The sequence below is a fragment of the Acomys russatus genome, chromosome 4, assembly GCF_903995435.1.
Source record: "Acomys russatus chromosome 4, mAcoRus1.1, whole genome shotgun sequence".
In the NCBI taxonomy this organism is placed as follows: Eukaryota; Metazoa; Chordata; class Mammalia; order Rodentia; family Muridae; genus Acomys; species Acomys russatus.
In genome coordinates, this window is record NC_067140.1 from 41,924,358 (window position 1) to 41,948,564 (window position 24,207).

Consider the following 24,207-nt stretch of genomic DNA (forward strand, 5'->3'; position numbering starts at 1 on the left):
GAACTCCACAGCTTCTCTTGGCCACTGAGCCATCTCATCAGTGTGAGGACCAGACAATTCTTAGTAATCCCCAGACACAGAAGATAATTGGCATTCCTCAAGCTAGAGCACACCAAGGTGAATTCTGCCTTTCTTACTTTACAGAGCCAAATGTGTTCTATAGGGTGTGATTTGTACAAAGCATAAGGAACTGTACAATAGCATCAATTTGCTAGTAACAAATCTGATCTGAACTGTCACCATCATTGTCTCCCTCCATTCCTACACATTGTCTGAAAGTCTCAAAATAATAATTTCTTGGGGAACTCACCCTCATCCTCACTATTGATAGAACGGACCTCAGGAGATGATTCAGATTGTGATGATGAAAATTCTTCTTTCCATTTCTTCCTTTTCTTTGGTGGTGGCTCAGCCTTTATTTTGAGCTGTTTAACTTTGGGTTTTGTGGAAGGGGTTTTTGTAGTTGTTGTTTTTGATACTGATGGGTCAGAAGTTTTACTGACACTACTTGGCTTAGACAGAACATTTCTGCAATGTTAAAACAAATTTCAGTTAACATCATTAAATCTTTTGAAGACTTAAAATAAGAAAAAGGACTTTTATGATTAATAAGAAAAGAGCAAACACAGTCAAACCAACACTTCTAAAATAAAGTCCAAGAACTCCCATAGCATTTTCATGAACATCAACATCAATACTCTATGTTCAGTTATTAAGGAGCTATTAACTCAATCTTTACCCCGTCAAATGCCTTATAAATTGACTTTCCAGAGACTATGAAGTATGGAAGGGCAAATCTAGCTGTCTGGTAGCACTAAGTTTTGATGTAGAAATGCAAATGTATCTGTCTGAGAATTCCTGAAGATTTATCCTATGCTGAATTTAAAATTTTATATGGTTAAAATCTACCATGACAACTGGGCCAGCAGCTTGAAAACAGGTGATGGTCTTAATTAAACTAACCTGATAACACTGGATTGATTCTTGAGAGGATGTAGGGTCATGCCCAGGCACACTGATCTGTGATAGGAATTCTACTGTGTGCTGACCTAGTAACACACAGGTCTGTGTGTCCCTCAACCCCCAGTTAATTACTCTGCTGTAAACAACATTCATTTATTACTTTCACTTTATGTATGGAAAAGAGGGCTTCAGAGAAGTTCTGTCACAAAGAACTAGATTCAAAACAATTTTACACCTTCTGTTGTTTCTATTTACTACAGGGACACCAGATAAAGTGACTAGCTTTACAATGCCCACCTCATTCTTTGAAAAGCACTCACTTACTACAATAGGTACTACAGCATTCTTAGTCTCTTCAACTGATGACATCATTTAAACTATAGCAATACCCAAGTCCGTAAAGGACATAAGAAAACAATACCTGATAGTTTGTGCAGGCTTATTTCTTGGCTTTTTGGAACATACTCTGACATACTCCTTTTTGTTTGCATTTTCAATGAACTTCACATAGATCCGTTTGTATTTAGTTTTTGCATCTCCAAAATACCCAAGGTACTAAAGAAAGAAGCATCTGATTATACAATTACATAATCTACACGTACATCTTACTTTGTTGACCTCATTGCCAGCTATGCTTTGCATTTTACAAAACATAACATAACCCTAGCCAGAATGGTTTTATCCTGATTTTGGGAAGGGGCAGGTGGAGAGAGAGAGAGAGAAAGAGAGAGAGAGAGAGAGAGAGAGAGAGAGAGAGAGAGAGAGAGAGAGAGAGAGAGAGAAAGAGAGAGAGAGAGAGAGAAAGAGAGAGAGAGAAAGAGAGAGAGAGAGAGAGAGAGAGAGAGAGAGAGAGGGGAAGCACGAGCAAGGTCATGTTGCAAGTGAGTGCAGGTACCTGAAGAGGAGCTGGAGTTACAGGCAGTTGTGAGCAACATCATTTCGTCCCTGAGGGTTGGTTTAGAAAGGCTGATGGAATCAAGCATTTTACTTACACTATTTGTAGCTGCAAATTCTCTTTGCCCATCTCGAATTTCAGGAACAAATTTCTGTAATAAAGCTTTCTGGACTTTCCAAATAGCTGGGGGCTCTTTTCCCATATGTAAAGCTTCCTATAATAGGCAAAATTAAATACATTTATGAAAATACCAACATGCTTATATTTATAGAATGATACTGTGGGGAGGAATCTTGAAGGCCTACCTTAACTCAACTTTTCATTCTTCTTACTGGGGTGGGGGGGGGGGGTGGAGGAGGAGTCTCTATGTAGCCCTGGCTGGGCTAGAATTTGTATGTAGACAAGGCTGACTTCAAATCTACAGAGATGACCTGCCTCTGCCTGCTGAGTGCTGGTATTAAGGGTTTATTTTATTTTTTTAATATTTTATTTAATTTTACTTTATGTGCGCTGGTGTGAGAGTGTCAGATCTTGGAGTTACAGACAGTTGTAAGCTGCCATGTGGGTGCTGGGAATTGAACCCAGGTCCTTTGGAAGAGCAGACAGTGCTCTTAACCACTGAGCCATCTCTCCAGCCCCCTGTATTAAGGGTTTATATCACCACATAACTTTTCAATTTTTATCTTCTATGTTTGAGTTTCTACAATAATCAACCATCCACTACACCTACACACTCTCTCTCTCTCTCTCTCTCTCTCTCTCTCTCTCTCTCTCTCTGTAGAGGTATAAAACCCAAGGCTTTGATTAAACATGCTAAAGGGGGGGTTGCCATATAGCTAAACACAACCCCTAAAAATTCAGTCTCTGTTTCAAGTTTTCCTAAGAAAACGGAGTTCACTGACACAAATCCCATTGTCTTTTTACTAACTAAAATGACTGTGCTAATAGTATTATCTTGTCGTTTATAGAGTTTTACAATAGCCCAAAGAAACATGCTACAGTTGTAACAGGAGTTAAGTGTGAACGGTAGGCTCACTGACAGTTAAAATGTTACAGACGTCCTTGCTCTATCTAACCCCATTGCTTTCCATCACAATTTAAAAACAGTATCAGCAGAAACAAATGAACAAAATTCCAAAAATTTGTAAATATGGTTATCTATGCATGGTGGCTCAACTTGTTATCCCAAAACTTGGAAGGCTGAGTCAAGAGAATTGCCACTAGTTCAAGGCTCTCCTGGACTATACAGAGCAAGGATCAGGCTGACTGTGTAACCAGAGCCTATCTCACTAACCCAAAGAAGTATGACTTAGATAGCTCTGTATTAATTGTGCCATTCATGGCACTACAATCTAAATTATGAAATTAAATCTAATTTCATGTTTATGTTAGTTTTGCTATTTTCTTTAAATTATATAAAGATTTTCTTATACTCCTTAATAATATTTTCATTCGGATGTCTTGAAAATAAAATTACCAAAAGTGCTGAAATTTGGACTCGAGATGTAGCTTAGTTGGTAAAGTGACTGCCTGGCACATACAAAGCCCTGATCAGTCCTAAGGGCTACATAAAACTATGTAAGGGGGCATGTGCCTATAATCCCAGCATTTCAGTGGTGGAGGCTAAAGTTCAAGGTCATCCTCAGCTTCATGGCATGTCCATGGCCAGCCTGAACTATGTGAGACCCCATCTCGAAAACACCATGCGCGTGACAACCCCTGCAACAGCGCCAATCTTTGCTACAGAGTAAGGGGCTAAATTAATTAATTAATTAAAGTATAAATACATCCATTCTGACTTTATCAAACACAGTAACAGGATACTCATAAAAAATTTAATGGTTTGTAGGGCATTACAGGTGTGCTATGAAAGTCATCATGAAAACACAAGAGCTCCAACTACACTAGACCCTTTAAACCTGCAAACAGTCACTCACCTTAAACGTTTCTATGTCTTCTATCTTTACTACAAATTCATCACGTTCTCTGTATTGACCTTCCCCTCCACTATCAATATTTTCATCATCTGTAAAACCTTCTATTGCAACTGTGTCCTGTCCTTTCGCCAGCTGGTCTGAAGGAAGACTATCAAGTCTGATGGACGTAGGGGGTTCTGTGGAGTTTGCATTTTCCGGGGTGTTTCCAGCTGATGAAGTCAGATGAAAGTCTTGTTTAACTGCACCAACATTGGAGGAAGTGGGAGCAGCACCAGCAGTCTCGGAAGATGCAGCAGGATTTGCTACAGATAGAGCTTCTGAAATTAAACCACACAAATATACCAGTACAAATATTTAAACAGTTACATGTTTGACGTAAAGTCTGGAACATTTACATAAGTTATTTTTGCAATCAATTGCTAAGAAACAACTCCATGGAAAGAAACTAAGCATTGGCTACTTTTCCAGATGACCCTGCTTAGATTTCCAGTCCCTATAGGGCAACTCAGTGCTGTCTCTAATTCCAGTTCCAGAAGCTCTGACACCCTATCTGGTATCCATGGGCACTGGGTATGCACATGGTGCAGACTTAGTACAGCTAACTCCAACCTCCATAACACACACACACACACACGCCAAACAAATACTTTAAAACAGCACCAGAAACCTCTAAAATAAACTTAAAAAATAATAAATACTCCCCAACTCACTTTATTAGGACACAGTATCACTATAATCTAGACAGGCCTTGAACTCGGAGATCTACTTCCTCTGCCTCCAGAGTACTGAAATTAAAAAGCATGAGCCACGGGCTGGAGAGATGGCTCAGCAATTAAAAATCACTATCTGCTCTTCCAGAAGTCCTCAGTTCAATTCCCAGCAACCACATGGTGGCTGACAACCATCTATACTCTCTAATGCCCTCTTTTGGCGTGCAGGTAGAGCACTCATATACATAAAACAAATAAATAAAACCTTAAAAAAAAAAGCATGAGCCACTATGCCTAGCAAATACAATGTTAGTCTAATAACAAAACTAGACAACGTAATAATAGTGATAATAATGAGAAAATTACAGGGATATATCCCTAATGATATAAACAAAAAAGTATTCAACAAAATCCAGTAAGTACATCAACATGCAAAGAGTTATACAAGGGTAATTGTTGTAGTCAGTGGTAGAGTTCATTCCATCAGGCACAAGCCAGAGTGTCGATCCATAGCACAAAAATAAATAAATAGCAAGAACAAATAAATACACATGTCAAAGTGTACATTGTATTTGTTTGTTTCTGTTTTTTGAGATAGGGTTTCTCTGTGTAGCCCTGGCTGTCCTTCAACTCAGAGATCTGCCTGCTTCTGCCTCCCAAGTGCTGGGATTAAAGGTGTGTGCCAACAATGCTAATTATTATTTATTATATTTATTTTAGGACTATAGTTCACATAATATACTATATTAGCAGTACAATGGGAGAAAAAAAGAGAATCACAGGACCATCAAGAGTACTTTTTCATGCTAAAAAATTCATCATCACCTTAAAATAGAAGTTTGCCAACTGCAAAGGATATTTATAAAAACCCACAGCTAACATTATACCTAATGAAAAAAATCTGGATATTGTTATTTTTTAATTATCTGTATGACCTATTATTATTACATCAGTATAACCCGCTGGCAATCAATCAATCAAGACACAGACACCTGTTATATTTTTACATAGCCTTATTTAACCAGGGCAGACATTAATCCTCTAAACTACTTCCCATAGTAGGGCAGGTATAGGATCCCTGCCTCAATCCCAAGCCATCTATTTTTTTTTTTTTTTTAGACAGGATTTCTCTGTGTAGCCTTGGCTGTCTTGGACTCCCTTTGTAGACCAGGCTGGCCTTGAACTCACAGTGATCTGCCTGCCTCTGCCTCCCGAGTGCTGGGATTAAAGGCGTGCACCACCACGCCTGGCCTAAGCCATCTATTTTTAATAATTTCTATCAAGCTACCTCCCATTCATAATCTCTCCTCTTCTTTTTCCCAAGATTCTGTCTCAATTCTGGGACCTTTAGCCACAACTATCTCATTTGCTCTGACTAGGTATGATGGCTTTTTATTAATTAGCATCAAAATACATCAGACCAATGCCCAACAGGATATGTTCCTCTGCTAATATTGAAACAAATTATTTGTAGATGATAGAATCTTGTATACACAGAAAATCCTAACAATAAATAAGGTCAGAAAGATTATAGAGCACATTAAGACCAATATACAATAATCAAATGTATCTCTATCCAGTTGCAATGAACAAACCAAAAATGATATTGGAAAAATAATTTTATTTAAAATAGCATTGAATGAATAAAATATTTAGGATCAAATTTATAGAAGTATAAAGGTTATAATGTAGAAAGTATCAAATATTGTTTGAAAGCATTATAAAGTAGCAGTAGTCAAGAAAATATGAACAGGTGTATTTGTTTACCCACATTAAAATGCTTTCTCTGTGTAGTCCTAGCTGTCCTTGAACTCATAGAGATCCACTTGCCTCTGCCTCCTGAATGCTGGGATTAAAAGCATACACTACCATGCCCAGCCTATTTATTTATGTTTTGAGATAGGGGCTCAAAAGGTGTTGCTATAGTGATACAGCAACTCTGTATATAGACCAAGATAGGCTTGAACTCACAATTAAAGATATGTGCCACTATGCCCAATTTATTGATAATTTTTAATATTGTGTTCAAATGTTTATATCCTATGTCTATTCCCCACCCGCCCAAGACAGGGTTTCTCTGTGTAATAGTCCTGACTGTCCTGGACTCATTTTGTAGACCAGGCAAGCCTCCAACACACCGAGATCCATCTGCCTCTGCCTCCCAAGTACTGGGATTAAAAGCGTGTGCTTCTACGCCTGGCTCCTTTGTCCTTTTTTTTTTTTTTTTTTTAAAGGCCCGAAGACTTTGGAGCTGGAATTACAGGGGTTTGTGATGTACGCAATGAGGGTACTGGAATTTGTCCTCTGGTAGAGCAGTAAGTACCCTTAATCACTAAACCACCTCTTTAGCTCCCTTTGCTCATTTTAAAAACTGATTAATTTATTTGCTTAAAATGGAACTGTAAGTGTTCTATTTGACTGGTGACAGCAGTTACCACAGAAGTATTACATATGTAATGGAGTCTAGTTTGTTTTTCTTTGATACCAAGGGCTCTTGGTGGTATGTTAAAGTCATGAACTAACTCAGATCGTAAAATACAGGTGGCTATTAGTTGCTCTGATACCATTTGTTGAAAAGACACATCTTTTGCCAGTAAATGATCTGTCATTTTGTTGAAAGTCACTTGGTCACAAATATAGGGATGTGTCCGGTGTGGTGGTGCACACTTTTAATCCCAGCGCACAGGAGGCATAGACAAGTGGATCTCTGTGAGCTGAAAGCCAGCCTGGTCTATAAAGTGAGTCCAGGACAGCCAGGGCTCTGTTATACACAGAGAAACCCTGTCTTGAAAAGTCAGGTGTCCCGGGCGGTGGTGGCATACACGCACTTGGGACGCAGAGGCAGGCGGATCACTGTGAGTTCGAGGCCAGCCTGGTCTACAAAATAAGTCTAGGATAGTCAAGGCTACACGGAGAAAGAAACCCTGTGTTGGAAAACCGAAAGAGAAAAAAAGAAAGAAAGAAAGAAAGAAAAGCCAAAAATATCAAACCAAAACAAAACCCAAAAGAACAATATAGGGATGTTTGCTAGGAAGGAGGCAAAGGCAGTCAGATTTCTGTGAGTTCAAAGTCAGCTTGGTCTACACAGTAAATTCCAGGACAGCCAGGGTTATGTAGAGAAACTCTTTATCTCAAAATAGATAAATACCAACAAACACACAAAAGCTCACTCAACACAAATGAGAAAAATGCATTCAGAAGGTGGAGGCAGCAAGATCAGTAGTAGGTCAAGGCCATCTTCTGCTATACAGTAAGTTCCAGGTCAGTCTAGGATACTCAAGGCCCCATCTCAAAACAAAGTAAGGATGTAAATAAATCAATCTCTCTCTGTCTTTGTCTCTGTCTCTCTGAGACAGGATCTACTCAACCCCATGTAGACCAGCCTTGAACTCAAGAGATTCACGTGCCTGTGCCTCAATAAAGTTCTGAGACCAAAGCACCTGTCACCATACCTGCCTAGATCCCAAAGCAATTCTTAAAAGAATATGTAACTACCAAATAAGTAAGCAGAAAAAAATGTAGCAATAATAATGTGGTACTAGGGATAATTAAAGATGAAACCTTAATGCTAAGTATAGTGTATCTACATGGTTAATACATAAATCTAAAAGCAAGGCCTATCACTTAGTGGGTTTCTCAACAGGTTATGTGGTGAGTTTAACTTACTAAGTATTTGCTTTCTAGAGAATAGCATTTACTCTGAACATTTTTCTTGTTAAATTTACATTCTAGCCACTTTCTGTTGCTTTCAGTGCTTCCCTGTCTGTTCCAAGTCCACTCAGTTTTAGTTTCTGTTTTAAGCAGAGAACTATTTAGGAAGGTGAGGGTCTTGTTGTTCCTTTCCTTGTTAAACTAGCTTATGAAATTGCTACATGGTGTTCAGAAAATATGGATAGCTTTTTATGAAAAACTCACTGAGTACTTTGTTCTGCATATTTGAATATTTCCATATATGATTTATGTTGCATGGGAAAATATTCCAAAAAATGGAAAAATAAATTTTAAAATGCTAGAAATAACAAAATTAGAAACAAAAATCATGAAAATGTGAGAAAGATTTTATATGGAAAAGAAAACCTTGACTAGGAAGGAACATTTTATGCACCTGGGCTGGGCATGGTGAAAAACAGCTTCAATCCTGGCACTGGGAGGCAGACAAGTGGATGCTGAAGGGCTGTAACAGACCCAAGCATGGCAAACATGGCATAGCAGGTAATGCCCTTCATCTTCATCTTGCCTCTCCCTGTTGCTAATGACCATTAGATTACATTTCTAAAGCTACCTACCAAGGTCTGTTTGCTTATTTGGCCATTTCCTCTTCCTACGGCTGAACACCAAGCTCCAGCTATTAAAGTATTGAAGTCCAGCAATTAAAAGCCCCCATTTGACTAACATGTCCAATAAAAATTAAACACCTCATCCTAATACAGTATTTCTCCTTGTCCCTTTATGAATTGACTTCTGCCTATGTCTCTCTCCTCTCTACCCAGAAGCAGTATGCTGTCTGAGGCAAATACACCTCCTTTGTGCTGAGAACTTGGTCTTGGTGTATCCTGTGCCGACTCTGGTCCTTTCAGATGCCTGAGTTTGAGGCTAGTCAGGGTGCCATAGTAAGACTTTGTCTCAAAATAACAATAATAGGGCTGGAGAGATGATGGCTAAGCAGTTAAGAGCACTGTCTGCTCTTCCAGAGGTCCTGACTTCAATTCCCAGCAACAACCACATGGTGGCTCACAATAATCTATAATGTGATCTGATGCCCTCTTCTGGTGTATATGCAGGCAGAGCACTGTATATATAATAGTAAATAAATAAACCTTAAAAAAAAAAACATAATGAATAATTAAAATGGAAAAATATATAATTATAATCTCAAAAGAAAAAATATGCACCCAATCACACAAGTTCAAAATATATCAAGTAGTAGACAGTGGTGATGCATGTCTTTAATCCCAGCACTCGGGAGGCAGAGGTAGGCAGATCTCTGTGAGTTTAAAGCCAGTCTGGTCTATAGAGTAAGTTCAGGACAGCCAGGGCTATTATACAGAGAAACCCAGTCTTGGAGGAAAACACAAACAAAGAAAAAAAATCACACATATTTTGACACACCACCTGCTTTTTTTTTTTTTTTTTTTTTTTGAGACAGTGTTTCTCTGTGTATCCTTGGTTGTCCTGGACTCGCTTTGTAGACCAGGCTGGCCTCGAACTCACAGCCTGCTTCTGCCTCCCGAGTGCTGGGATTAAAGGTGTGTGCCACCACGCCTGGCATCACACCACCTGTTTTAACTACCCATTTTCATAGTTCCTGAAGTATTTACATTTCTTTTACCTTTACTTGTGTATTGTTTTGTGTGGTGTGCCCCCCACACACACATGCATGGTACAGGGCTTCTTTGGAGGAGTCAGTTCTTTCCTTCCACCTTTGCATTACATTTGAGTTCCAGGATTGAACTCAAATAGTCACACTTCTTGGTAAGTCTGAGCCTTATTCACTGAACTATTTCATCTGACCTCATGGGAAATTCTAGGTGGAATGTTTTCCTCCAAGGATATACATTTATTTTCTTTCCTCTGAAATTTTCTATTTATTTTTCCCCAAGATAAGGGGTGGTGGTGTCTCACTATATACAGCTCCAGCTGTCATGGACCTAACTATGTAGGTCAGGCTGGCCGCAAACTCGCAGATATCTGCCTGCCTCTGTCTCCCAAGTTCTGGAATTAAAGATATGTACCACTACGTCCGCTGAATTTTTTAGAAAAAAATTTAAAAGATATATAAAAGATTTGAGTAATAATACCAAGTAATATTTGCTTGTACTTTGTATTCATGGAATATTTACCAAGCCAGTTATAAAATTCATAAAATTCTAAAGGATGTGGTATTGTATATCTTTGATCCTTGCACTTGGGAGACAGAGACAGGTAGATCTCTATGAATTCAAGGCCAGCTTAGTCTATATAGTGAGTTCCAGACAGCCAGGGCTACATAGTGAAACCTTGTCTCAAAAGAGAATTTTTTTTACAACATTCTTTTTTTTTAAAGATTTATTTATGTATTATTATATATACAGTGTTCTGCCTGCATATATACCACCTGTAGGCCAGAAGAGGGTATCAGATCACATTACAGATGGTTGTGAACTACCATGTGGTTGCTGGAACTTGAACTCAGGACCTTTGGAAGAGCAGGTGGCGCTCTTAACCACTGAGCCGTCTGTCCAGCCCGTCACAACATTCTTGTTTTGTTTTGTTTCTCGAGACAGGGTCTCTCTGTGTATCCTTGGCTGTCCTTGATTCGCTTTGTAGACCAGGCTGCCCTCGAACTCACAGTGATCTGCCTCCCTCTGCCTCCCAAGTGCTGGGATTAAAGAGGCATGCACCACCAAGCTCAGCTCCTTCACAACATTCTTATGTGTACATTTGAGCTTAAACTAGATAAAACAGAACCGTAATTTTTTTAAAATGGTACTATTTAATAAAAAAACAATGTTTCACCACTACTCACAGCTCTCTGGTTAAAAAGGAAACCAATGAAGCTAGAAAGATGTTTCTGTGGGTACCAGCCATGCAAGTAGTACACAGACATACATACAAGCAAAACACCCATACATACAGAATTTAAAAACAAACAAACCTCAACTGAATTAACAAATCACTTAAGAACAGATTATTATAAATAAAATTAATGGGATATGGCCAGAGTATGGTATAAAGAAATGTAAAAGCAGGCTGGAGAGATGGCTCAGTGGGTAAGAGTACTGTCTACTTCTCCAGAGGTCCTGAGTTCAATTCCCAGCAACCACATGGTGGTTCACAACCATCTACAATATGATCTGATGCCCTCTTCTGGCATGTAGGTGTACATGCAGATAGGGCACTCATAAAAATAAAAAAAAAAAAAAAAAAAAGGAAATGTAAAAGCTTAAGTATCATTCAGTAGACAAAAAATATAATAACTAAGTACTAAAGTAAAAAACCAAAAAGGAGAATATAATACCAACAGAAGACAAGGGAAAGAATTAATATTTTGATATTAAGAAAACAAGACAAAAACCCAGTTTCAAGCTGGGTGTGGTGGTGCACACCTTTAATCCCAGCACTAAGGGAGGCAGAGGCAGGTGGGTTGATGTGAGTTAGGCCAGCCTGGTGTACAAAGTGAGTCCATGACAGAGAAGCCCTGTCTCAAAAAACCAAACCAACCAACCAAGCAACCAACCAACCAAACAAACAAACAAACAAAAACAAAACCAGTTTGATATGGTCACCATCAACAATTCCAAAGATCTACCTGAGGACATACCCGGGTCGGTAGAGTGCTTACTCAGCTTGTACAAAAATCGTGGGTTTCATTGTCAACACTGCATGGGGGGGGGGGGGGCGGTGGAGTGCCTGTAATACCTGCACTCAGGAAGTAGAGGCAGGGAGACCAGAAGTTCAAAGTCATCTTCAAATACATGGCAAATTTTACAAAGACCATCGTAGAATACAAGAGGCCTCATCTAAAACAAAAACAAGACCCCCAAAACATTAAGAGAAATAAAAACAGAAACCCCTGAAATCCATACAGAGCACAAGGACCCCCAAAAGCAAAAGAATGTCTGAGTACAAGAAGCAATGCTAAAAATAACACCATCCTCGATCTCAGATCACACTACGAACCAAAACATGGCACTGACACAATTAGACTCAGCCCACACAGCCAGAGTGAATTCAACAAAGGTGCTAGAAACATTCAATGGAGAACGGACAGCCTCTTCTAGAAACAGTGCTGAAAAAACTGGATATCCACATTTGGAAGAAAAACTACATCATTACCTTTTACCCTATCAAAAATGAATTCATGGCAGACGAAAGAGTTTAACTGAAAACAAGAAACTTTGAAATCATTACAGGGAAAAAACAAACAAACAAAGAAAATACATGAAAGGCAGGTGAGATCACTTAGAAGCAAAGTCACCTGCCAAGCCCAAGAACCTGAGTTCAATCCCTGAGGGAGAAAACAACTCCCACAAGTTGTCCTCTGACTTCCAACAACATGGCACCTGTATATTCCCTCCCAATATGCACACACAAAAGAAATGTAATGAAAGAAAGAAGAGAAAGAGAAGAGAGGGAGAGGGGGGAAGGGGGGGGAGAGAGAGAGAGAGAGAGAGAGAGAGAGAGAGAGAGAGAGAGAGAGAGAGCACTTCAACACATAGAACAGAAACACATAGAAACAGATAAGGATTGTTAATAATACAGGGTAAGAATGGGAAGAAATGACAAGTAGGATTGCACAGAATTAAAAGTCTTCAGTACAGCAAAGTAAACAACTACCAGAGTGAAGAGAAAACCTAAAGAATGAGAGAACAGGGTGGGAAAGACAATTCAGCAGTTAAGAGCAGTGAATGCTTTTCCAGAGGACCAATTTCATCACCCAGGTCAAGTGGTTCACAACTGTCCATAACTCCAGCTCCCAAAGAATCAATGTCCTGTTCTGGCTTCTATAAGCATCAGGCATACACATGGTAGGGTGCACATATATACATTTAGACAAAACATTCATACATTTAAGATAAAAGTAAATCTTGAAAAACAAAAAGAATGGGTCTTTACCAGTTATTCATCCCTATAATCCATGGAGGGAATAACATGTAGAATATAAAAATAACTCCAAGAATTTTACAATTTTACTTTATTGTATGTTCTCTGTATGAGTGCTTTTCTGTATATATGTTTGTGTACCATGTACATTCCTGGTACCCATGGAAGTCAAAAGAGGGCATTAGATCCTCTGAGTGAAGTTACAGGTGGTTGTCAGTTAGGAATTGAATCCCAGTCCTCTGCAAGAGCCGCCAGTTATCTTAACCACCCCCTCCAAGATTTATTTAAACGGTAAAAATTAATTAAATTTAAAATTCAAGCAATAAATGAAAGAATGAACCAGATAGTTCTGAAAAGTATAAATGGTCCACCCATATATGAAAAAAATAAATGTTCAAAATCCTTAGTCATCAAGGAAATGCAAACTAAAACCACATGGAGACTATCTTACCAGTCAGAATAGCTACGAGCATCAAGAAACTAAAGAAGGCAAGTGTGGTTATGTACAACTGAAACCCTACTTGGTAGTCTGAAGTACAAGTTTGTAGGCCAGCCTAGGTGAGTGATTTCCAGGTCATACCCTGTCACAATAACTAAGAGAGAGGCAAAGGGGGTTAGGAAAAGGAGAGAGACATAAGGATGGATGGACAGAGACACACACAGGCACACATGCACACACACACACACACACACACACACACACACACACACACACACAGAGAGAGAGAGAGAGAGAGAATATGAGCGAGATCACATGGGAAGATTTACAATGGAAGTTAGGAATAGCATACACTGTGCTTGCTATTGGGAATATAATAGTGTTAATAAAACCACTAAGGAAATTAAGATCCATGTTCCTCAAAAAACGAAAGTAAAAACGTCTATGTAACTAAACTAGAACCGTATGGTCCTACTGTATCATTCCCAGATGTCTGCCTGCAAATACTCGATCAGTACATAACAGGTGTCGGTGCTCATGTCGACTGTAGCACTATTCACTGTAACCAAGAGATGAAAGCAGAGTACATGTCCACCAGGAGATGGCAGTGTGCTAGTGTCACCTGAGTTTAGTGCCAGCAATCTGGAGGCAGAGACAGGCAAATTACTGTGAGTTCAAAGCCAGCCTGATCTACAGAGCTAGTTCTAGGACAGCCAAAGCTACTCAAAGAAACTGTTTTGAAAAACAACAACAAAACAGTAACAACAACCCCCCCTAAAAAGGAGGAAAAGGAGAGAGAAGCAGATGAAGCAAATGTGGTGTATACAATGGGGTTTTCCCAATGGGGAGATAAGATGGAGAGAGATTTATGTTTATGTTTATACCGGAAACTACAAAAGGTTTGTTCTATAAAACTAAGAAGAAACAGAATAGTAAACTACAAAGTGTTCTGGATTAAGAGGGGCTTAAAGCTGGGCGTGGTGGCCCATGCCTTTAATCCCAGTAGAAGCAGGTAGATCGCTGTGAGTTTGACCCAGCCTGGTCTACAAAGTGAGTCTAGGACAGTCGAGACCCTGTCCTGGGGGGGGGGGGGGGGGGAGAAGAGGCAGGGGGGGAGCTTACAACCTTACTAGGATTGGACACATCCTCAGCAATATCTTTAAATCTAAATACTGTCTAACTTCATGCTAAATTCTCCTGTGCATAAATTTTTTCCTGTGCTTTTTGTTTGTTTGTGTAATGGAAGTTTTGGTTTCTTTGTAAACTCAGTAAATGTTTTTTATTTTGTTTTTTGAAACAGGGCTTCTCTGTACAACAGCCCTGGCTGTCCTAGACTCACTCTGTAGACCAGGCTGGACTTGAACTCACAGAGATCTGCCTGCCTCTACCTCCCTAGAGTGCTTGGATTAAAGGTGTGTACCACCATGCCCTGCTGTTTTCATTTTAATCCCAAGTGTGGGATTTTAATTTACCTTTTGTTGAGCAGGTAGTCTTTGCCAGCTGGTAATGGGCCTGCCTCCTGCACCATGGAGAGGGGCATGGTCTAGGATTCTGAGGAAAATAAATGAGAGCCTGGGGAGAGAACGTGTGGCGTGCAGTGGTAGCATGTGGCACGTAGTGGTTTGGAGACCAGAGACAGGGGGTGTGGTGGATTGGAAATAGACTGAAACACAGCAGCTTAGAGGAGACTGCTTGTTGCGTTTGCTGTTGACAGAGAGTGGTATTGCCCCCACCACCACCACAAAACCCAACTGACCATAGACAGCTGGGAGAAGTGAAGAGGTCTGTGCCCCCTCTCTCCACTAACCTTCTTTCTCTCTTACCCAGGGTTAAGGGATTGGTGGAAGAGAGGTAAAGACTTCAATACCCTAAATAAAATAGAGTTTAAAAATGAGCATCACCAGTGTGTCTTTGTTTTTTTCAGACAGTCTCACACCGAGCAGCCCTGGCTAGTCTGGAACTCACCATGTAGACCAGGCTGACCTTGAATTCACAGATATCCTCCTGCCTCTGCCTCCTAAATGCTGAGACTGAAGGTATGAACCACTACACAAGGCTTGTTTTGGTTTTTGAGGGGCTCACACACTTCCAAGTGAGAATCCTTTAGATATACTTAGTACCAGACATTTATGTTAACTATGTAGGGTACCAGTTACTTCACATCACCTTATTGAAGACAGCCTCGAGTCTAGACACTGAGAAGCATATTAAAAAAGTCTTAAAACTCCTGCTTACAAAAGAGCTTAGCAGGAATACAGGCTCTAAAATCAGGCAAACTAGGTTCAGATGCCACCCTGTCACTTACTAGTCATTATAAAATCAGACAAACGAGGTTCAGATGCCACCCTGTCACTTACTAGTCACTAGTCTCATGGGTTTCAGTAGTTCACTTACCAGTAAGCACCCAATCTTGTGTGTACATCTCCTAACCCTTGTTCCTGGCACAGAGGTAGTTGCTATATAAACTGTTTTAATTTTTTTTCCCCTTAAAATAGTAAACTTTGGCTGGATTGATAGCTTATAACTTTAATCTCAGCACAGAGTTCAAAGTCAGTCTGGTCCACATACTGAGACCCAACTCAAACATAAATAAAAAAAAATAAAGTGTACTTACCTGTCAACTGTTTACTGAAGGTGGTGCTTCTCAAAATCTTTCTTCTGCTAATTGAAAGAAAAAGTGAAGTCTCTATCCCAAGATTTGGGAATACAGTTACGAGCCAGCACAGAATTCTGAAGGTCTCTTTTTGCCAGATTCATCTGCATTTTCTATGTAATCACATCTAATATTAAAATGCTAATCTTTGGGTAATACTGGCAAACAAGAGGGCCTACCTATATCATAATGCTTCCTATTCCAAAGCTGACTTAAGATGTCTATGCTTAGAGAAATGCAGACAGCAGACGGTGTAAGATGATTCTTTGTGGCATAACCAAAATCCCACATGCAAAGAAATGTCAAAAAGCAAATCCCTGCCAGGTGTGGTAGCGCATGCCTTTAATTTCAGCACTCTGGAGGCAGAGGCAGGCATAGAGCTGTGAGTTCAAGGCCAGCCTGGTCTACAAAGTGAGTCCAGGACCGCCAAGGCTACACAGAGAGACCCTGTCTCAAAAAAAAAAAAAAAAAAAAAAAAGCAAAGCCCAAGACATCTTCTTGTCCATAAGATGTATTTGTATAACGACATAGCAAGAAAACTAATGGTACAATGTGGTAGCTGTAAATCCGTTTAAAACTTACCTGTTTTCTTCGTTTTATCAGAAGTAGCATCCAATGTAGTTAAGGGAGCAGAAGTGTTCTTATAGATATCATGGCCACCCATGCCAGGATCTTCCTCATCAGAAGAAAATGAAGATAATGGTTCTAAATTTTTAAGTTCACTGTCAACTTTTTCTGATGGACTGACCACTGCAGTCTCAGGCACTAATAGCACAGGTGTTGCAGGTGACGCCTTTGCAAGTGGTTGAGGACAGAAGGTACGGGTGACCTGGGTTCCTGATCGTCTGGTCCTATTAGGTATTCGAACAGCAAGGGTAGAAAACTGCTGCTTGGGCCCACACTTCAGGAAATCTAAAAAAGAAGCAATAAATCCTGTTTTGACCTCTGGTTGCTTTTCCTCTACTTCTTTAATCTTCCGCCTCATCTTTTCTTGATGCTGGTAACCTTCATCACAGCCTTCCGAGGAGGGGGGAGTATATGGTAAATATATGTCTGTCCCCCTGGGGTTCTGGCGCTTGCCTTGGGAAGACTTTTTCGGTTGTTTTTGACTGTCCTCTTCCTCTTTACCTTGTCCACTTCCTTTAGCTTTTTTCTTTGGAAGGTTAAAATATGTTACATCTTGCTTTTCATCTTCAGTCTTCCCACTGGCTGCATCCCCAGGCTGGCCCATGGTCAGCAGTGCAAGTGTGCCCCTTCTATGGTTCACTGACATTCCACTGTCATCACCCACTAGGGTAAAATCACTCTCAGATGCTGCATTCTCTCCACTCACGCTCTGACTATTAGAGACAAACTCTTGATGTCTGTTATTACTCAGTGCACTGTCAACAGCAATTTTACCATCTTCTTTAGACTCATGATTTATAGCCAACTGTTTCTTGAATAGATCAGAACTTTGCTCCTGGACTTCATGACCTGGTCCAACCATGGCTGATGGTACTTTAGTTGGCATATTTTGACTAGGTGTTTCCATGTGCTGTTGATCAAGGACTGTTTTTGACTGAAGGGTGGGTACTGACGAAAGGTTTACAGTAACCTGATTTCCATTTAAGGAAATGTCATTAATATTCTGTGGCTTTCCTACTGTAGCTGTTATAGAGTTAAAATCTGAATTCACATGCCTGACATCTAATGACTGCTGAAAATGAGACTTAGAATCACTACCTTCAACAGCCTGCATGGTTTCATTTGAAGCTGACTTGGAAAAGTCAGAAGGTGTAACCCCACAGGCCGCTGCTGTAGCTGCTAAGATGTCATCTACATTTGACAAAATATTTCTTTCGTCACTAAGAAGCATTGCCTCTGGGAAGCATATTGATCCCAAAGAAACAAACTGATTCTTTGAATCGTGTTGATTGGTTTCACCAAAAGGGCCCTTTGCTGTTAGCTGTTGCAAAGGTTTTGAAGGTTCAGGGAGGTCTAGAGAATTCTGAGGATGGAGCTGCTGCTGAGGATGCTCCCCATTGCTCTGTATGATAGGACCATCCAGCTGAAGAAAAGGGTGGACTATCTGTTGAGGACTCTGAACACGCTGCTGTACTTGTAAGGGTGCCTTTGCTTGTCCCAGGCTGGCCTGTAGAATCCCAGCCTGCTGAAGAATCTGTAAGTCACAGGCAGAATCTAAAAGGACTGGTGTATTAGCAAGAGCCTGATGACTGTGCCCTAAAGCATGGTTTGGAATCTGTATCTGAGATGAGGCACCAATTATTTGATCATGCTGTTCCTGAAGCTTCGCTTCATGCATCTTGTGTAAGAGAGAATGCTGCTGGTTGAGGTCTTTATTATTCAAACGTATCTGTGGAGTCTGCATTACATTAGCTGCCTTCTTAAGATCGGAGGCTACTGCATTATTGGGCTGGCCACTTCGCTGGGGAAGCTGTGTCACTGAACCAACCATGTTTTCTTCTTGTTCTGAACCCTGGAGAGCAACTCCTACCACTTGATCTTCAAGGTGGGAGGTACTTCTGGTTACACTCTGAGAATAGCGGTCATCCGCCTTGGATGTCTTATAAAGTGACTCTTGAGCATTTACTTCCCCATCAGGTAACCTTTGGCTTGAGGATTCAAGAGATGGTTGTGACTGCAATGCTTGTAATTTCTGCATTGGGAAATCATCTTGCTTTGAAGATGTATACACATTTGAGTCAAGTTTTCTCTCAGCATAAGACTTCGGATCAGGGGAAGGTATGCTATTCTGTAATGGCTGACCATGAGTAGAGGATACAAAAGACGACTGTACAGTAGGCAAAAACTTTTGGGGCTGAGGAGGTGATGATCCTTGGGTCTGAGCATTTGGGGATGAATGCACAGAAATATAATTTGGTGTTGCACTAGAATCTGGCAAGCTCTGACCCCGAGAGGCAGAAGAATAAGAGAGAGAAGGGGCTGTTAATGTCAGAGACTGTCCCGATGCATAGCTTTCTGAAGGGCTAACAACAGATAAAACTTGTGATTGAGATGAGTAACTGTCCGGTGTTTGGCTAACTGGTGATAAATCCTGAGAGTGACCAGATGAATAATTTTGAGACTGACTGACTGATGACAGGTCTCTTGTTTGAGCAGGGTAATTCTCATTTGGAACTAAAGATAATACTTCTTGCTGATTGGATGAATAACTAAGTGTCTGATTTTCAGAGGTTACAGGCTGTGATGACCCAGAAAAAGTCAATGTTTTGTATAAGGATGGCAATTTCTCAACCCTGTTGGACCTATAAACCTGTGAATGAACAATCGATGGCACATTATGTGGCTGTACTAAACCATAATTTTGGGATTGGCTGACTGATAAAAGGCTTGGTAGCTGTGCTGTAGAATAAATTTGTGCTTGACCTGATATCACAGAACTCTGGTTATGTAAAGGTTTAGAATAGTTTAGTGTTTGCACAGGAGGAATTACACTTTGAGACTTCGGAATTGTAGTTGACGTTAGTGGTTGTTTTGTAGAACAGCCATCTACTTTTGTAGCAGAAGGAACATACCCTGATGATGGAATTACAGATGAGTAAGACTGAGCAAGTTCTGCTGAGACAAGAGGGGTCTTCTGCTGCAATACGCCATTGCTCACCTGAGTAGAATCTCGAATTGAGCTACAGGATAAAGATGACTGCCTCGATGTTTCCTGAAAATTACCAATACTTGCACTTGATAGGTAACTATGTAAGGGATGCTGTGAACCAGTCAGTTGTGCTTGAATAGACTGGGTAACTGAAGGCCGCTGGTGGTGTTTAATAACGCTACATTCTCGAAGAAGGGCTCTTTCAATGGAAGCAGCAGAACTAGTAAACAGAGCTGAACTGTAGGCTTGAGGGGTTTGCTGGGCTCCCCCAAGTGTTGAAGGCAACAAACTAAATTGAGGTTGTAAGAGATGGGGTGCTGACTCTTGAGCTGAGCGATATGTTGAAGACTGAGGTGGGATGCTATTACTTAGTGCAGAACTGCCCAGGCGTTCAAATGCCAAAGCAGCTGGAACAGTTCCCTGCGAAGTCTTAATTTGTAGCAAAGGATCATGAGGGTTTAAAATTCCATTTGATGTAGTGTTAAAAGATGAATCCTGAAGCACCAAAGGTGACGTGGTCACAAAATTTCTATTGCTAAAGGTAGCTGGATGTTGATAAGCGGACAGGGTAGGTGGTGGCAGTGTTCCAGTGGTCGGCAAGGGTCCTGTAACAAACAGCTCGGTTGCTGCTGAGGAATGCATGCCTATAAAGAGAACACACAACAATCCTTACATAACTATAGCACAGATATTTAAATAAATGTTGCCATAACAGTGATACAACTCTCAGCACATTGAAATGTCTATCTATGGGCTAAAAAGCCTACAAATTGTGATCTGTATGTAAAATTTTTAAATTATATTTAAAATCAGCTTGCTTTCTTAAAGCAAAATCAAAGTTCTGAAAGATGCAGCAGTTTATATCTATAACATTTAAAAACAGATGTTGGGGGATGGTCTGATGGCCGGCATGGATGGAGAATCCGGCCCAGATGAAGAACATGAACAGGTATATGGGATTATAGATGGGAGGTAGCTTGATAGAAGTTATTAGAAGCAGATGGCATGGGATTGAGAAGAGATCCCATGCCTGAGGCCCTACTATGAAAAGTAGTTTAAAGGATTAATATCTGCCCTGCCCCAGGTTAACTAAGGCTATTTTAAAATATAACAAGTGTCTGTGTCTTGACTGATTGCTAGCCGGGCCTATTGGTAATACAGATAATTTTAAAAAAACAATAAATAGGTGAGTTTGCATACGGAATTGGGCAAATGCCATGAAAACTAAGAAGCCAGTAATAACCTCTGGCATTAATTTACTCAAAATTCTTCAAACAAAATAAAGTAAAATGTACAAAACATCAAAATTAAGACACTAAATATTGCCTATATCTAACATAATAAATAAAAAATAAAACAGGGATGTTAACTCTGTAAGGTTTTCTTCTGTTTTGTTTTTTAACCAAACCAAATTATATTCACTCAAGAAATCTCTTGCACTTCAAGTACTGACTTTTCATAAACTATCCAACCACAAAAGATGTAACTGTTATGAAAAAAATCAAAAGATTATTAATAAGATAATGTCAAGAAGAGGCACATTTCAGGACAGCATTCTTTTCTCTTTAAGATGTTTTTATTTGTTTTAATTATTTATAGGAGTGTGTCTGTGTGCATGCATATGTGTGCATGTGCCAAATGAGGCCAGAAACATCAGACCCTTGGAGCTGGAATTACAGATAGCTGTGAGCCACTTGATGTGTGCTAAATTCCTTGGGAAAAACAGGAAGTTTTCTCAACTGCTACGGTATACTATTACCAATTTACCCATGAAGACATTAAAATAAAGCTTAATTTCTGTTCCTGTCAAACTGACAAGTAGCTACTTTAAGTATAAAATATAAATTGTTTATCTTTCATAATTATCAAACCTTCAATATTAACTTGTTAGGTTTTTCTGTTTGTTTAGTTTGGTTTTTGAATACAGGGTTTCTCTGTGTGCAGCTTTAGCTGTGCTTGAACTCACTTGAACTTGGAGATCTACCTACATGCCTCCGCCTCCCATGTACTGGGATTAAAAGTGTGAACCACCACTGCCTGGCAAACTTGTTAGTTTCTTTCCCCCTGAGACAGGGTTTGTCTGTGTAACCTTGGCGGTACTGTACTCATTTTGTAGACCAGGCTGCCCTCGAACTCACAGAGATGTGCTTGCCTCTGCCTCCGGAGTGCTAGGATTAAAGGTGCATGCCACCACGCTTGGCCTAAACTTTGTTAGATTTTAATCAATGTGAAAAAGAATTTCTAAGCTGGGTGTGATGATTCCTGCAAGTCACTGAAGGCAGGAAAATCATCAATTGAAAGCTAAAAACTGAGACCTGTAACAATTAATAAAAAACAAAAACTGAAGTTCATCTATTAATAAATTCTTTCATTTTCTTAAAAGTATCCCAAGTTCTAGACATTAATGTGCATTAGAAAACCAACAGTTAATATCCCTCACAGTCACACTACTATGTCACAAGCCTGTAAAAGCATCTAAAAAAAAAATCAGTGTTATTTAGATGATTTAAAAATTCTGAAAGTGGGGGGTTAAAACAAAAACAAAAAACAAAACAAACCTCCTGTCTGCCATGATGGAGCCCTGAATTGTGGTAAAGAGCTCCTGATGAAGCAGCCTGAGCATGTTGGGACTCAACAGAGGAGAGAAAATCCATCAGGGAAGAGTCTTGAGTGTAAGTGCTAGTGCTGCTTGCACTAGTATCAAGTGTTCCCAAAAGACCTAAGATAGAGCAAGGTATCTCCAAGTAAAAATGCTCACTGGTCCTGGTCTTATTTTAAGAAGTAATCTCTGAGAAGCCGGCCTAGAAGTTCCATATACCAAGTCTGTTTAATTTTGAAACAGCAAACAAATACTTCATTGGCTGTGGGTGGGTGTTTGTTGCTGTTTTCCAACAGCAACAGTACAGAGCTCACTATGTAGCTCTGGCTGTCCTGGAACTCATAATCTAGACCAGGGTAGCTTTGAACTCAGATTTATCTGCCTCTGTCTCTCGAGTACTGAGATTAAAGGTGTGTGCCACTAGCCTGGCTATGGCTAGATATATTTTAAACTTCCAAAGGTGCAAGAAAGAAAAATGTGTCTGTTATTAGTTACATAGATGCTGTTATCATTAAAGCCAAACTTTATTTCATTTTCATTTTAACAGTCCCATGGCATAGATGTCTTACACATTATACATCAAAATATAAAAGCTGATTTTCCTTCTTATTCACTCATTATACCCAGAACCACAATATATTTAACAAAAGACCTATTACCAGTTGCTTGAGGCGTGGAGGCGTATCCAGGAAGCTGATGGGAGGATGGGAACGTCTGTCTTTGAAGGATATCTGATTCAGACTGTGAAGCATGTCCATCTTCATAGCTTAAATGAGAAAGGACAGTATTTTAAAAAAATAAAACCAAAACATAGCCCAAATGAGATAATCAAAATATTTACAGGGGAACAACTAGCAGTTGCAAGTTGCTTTACCCAAAGAACACATGGAACTAGCAAAAACCAAAAGCATAAAACAGAAATAAACTTCACAGGCAGGGATGGAGGTACAACTCTGAGTAAGGCCCTAAGTTGGATGAGCACTAAAAATAAGTTTACTATGGTTTATAATTAAGGAACAGAGCCGGGCGTGGTGGCGCACGCCTTTAATCCCAGCACTCGGGAGGCAGAGGCAGGCGGATCGCTGTGAGTTCGAGGCCACCCTGGTCTACAAAGTGAGTCCAGGATGGCCAAGGCTACACAGAGAAACCCTGTCTTGGAAAAAAAAAAAAAAAAAAAAAAAAAAAAGGAACAGGTTCACTGAGTGTGATAATATGCTAGTCTAATAAGCACAATGCAACTTAATCATTATGTAGACAGCACCAAAACAAAGATGTTTTAAAATTACTATTTCAGTTAGATAGAACAATGCTTTGCACTTCCATTTTCATTGGAGTCCCATCTTCCATCCCTCTCTCCAACCTAGTTGTTACCTTCCTCTTTGAAAATAATCCCATATCATGTCTTATACTTTTCTGAATATATTGAATTTAAACTGCTGAAACTACTGTAGAAAACAATGGTTTCACAATAACATTTTTGTGTATGTATCGTATGTACTTATATCACATCTTCATTATCCACTCATCCACTGTGAGGCTATTGTGAATACTGACAGTCTAAATGAGATACCAAACACTTCCGGAATCTCTGCTCTATGCTGACTTTGATACCTTAAGAGTTTACCACCCAGGAGTAGTATAGAATAACAGGATGACATGTAGTTTAGTTACTTGAGGAATCTCAATAATGACTTCACACCACAGGCACTGATGCATATTCCCACAAACAGATATGCAGTGCTCGTCCCCTTCCACCAAGCCCCTCTGTGTACATTTCATTTTCTAGATGATAGCCTGGGTAAGAGACAGTCT

At 39.9% G+C, this 24,207-nt stretch overlaps 1 protein-coding gene across 2 annotated transcripts in view; it reads right to left on the reverse strand.

Annotated features, from left to right (window-relative positions):
- Qser1 (glutamine and serine rich 1) overlaps positions 1 to 24,207 on the reverse strand; it is a 60,183-nt gene that overhangs the window by 13,824 nt on the left and 22,152 nt on the right. For both annotated transcript variants that reach the window (XM_051144276.1, XM_051144278.1), the window contains exons 2-7: positions 23,055 to 23,161; positions 16,763 to 20,440; positions 3,796 to 4,112; positions 1,956 to 2,072; positions 1,385 to 1,518; positions 311 to 528 (exon numbers count right to left, since the gene is read on the reverse strand). In XM_051144276.1, the coding sequence (XP_051000233.1) occupies positions 311 to 528; positions 1,385 to 1,518; positions 1,956 to 2,072; positions 3,796 to 4,112; positions 16,763 to 20,438 (4,462 nt within the window). In that variant the 5' untranslated portion in view covers positions 20,439 to 20,440; positions 23,055 to 23,161. The remainder of the gene's footprint in view (positions 1 to 310; positions 529 to 1,384; positions 1,519 to 1,955; positions 2,073 to 3,795; positions 4,113 to 16,762; positions 20,441 to 23,054; positions 23,162 to 24,207) is intronic.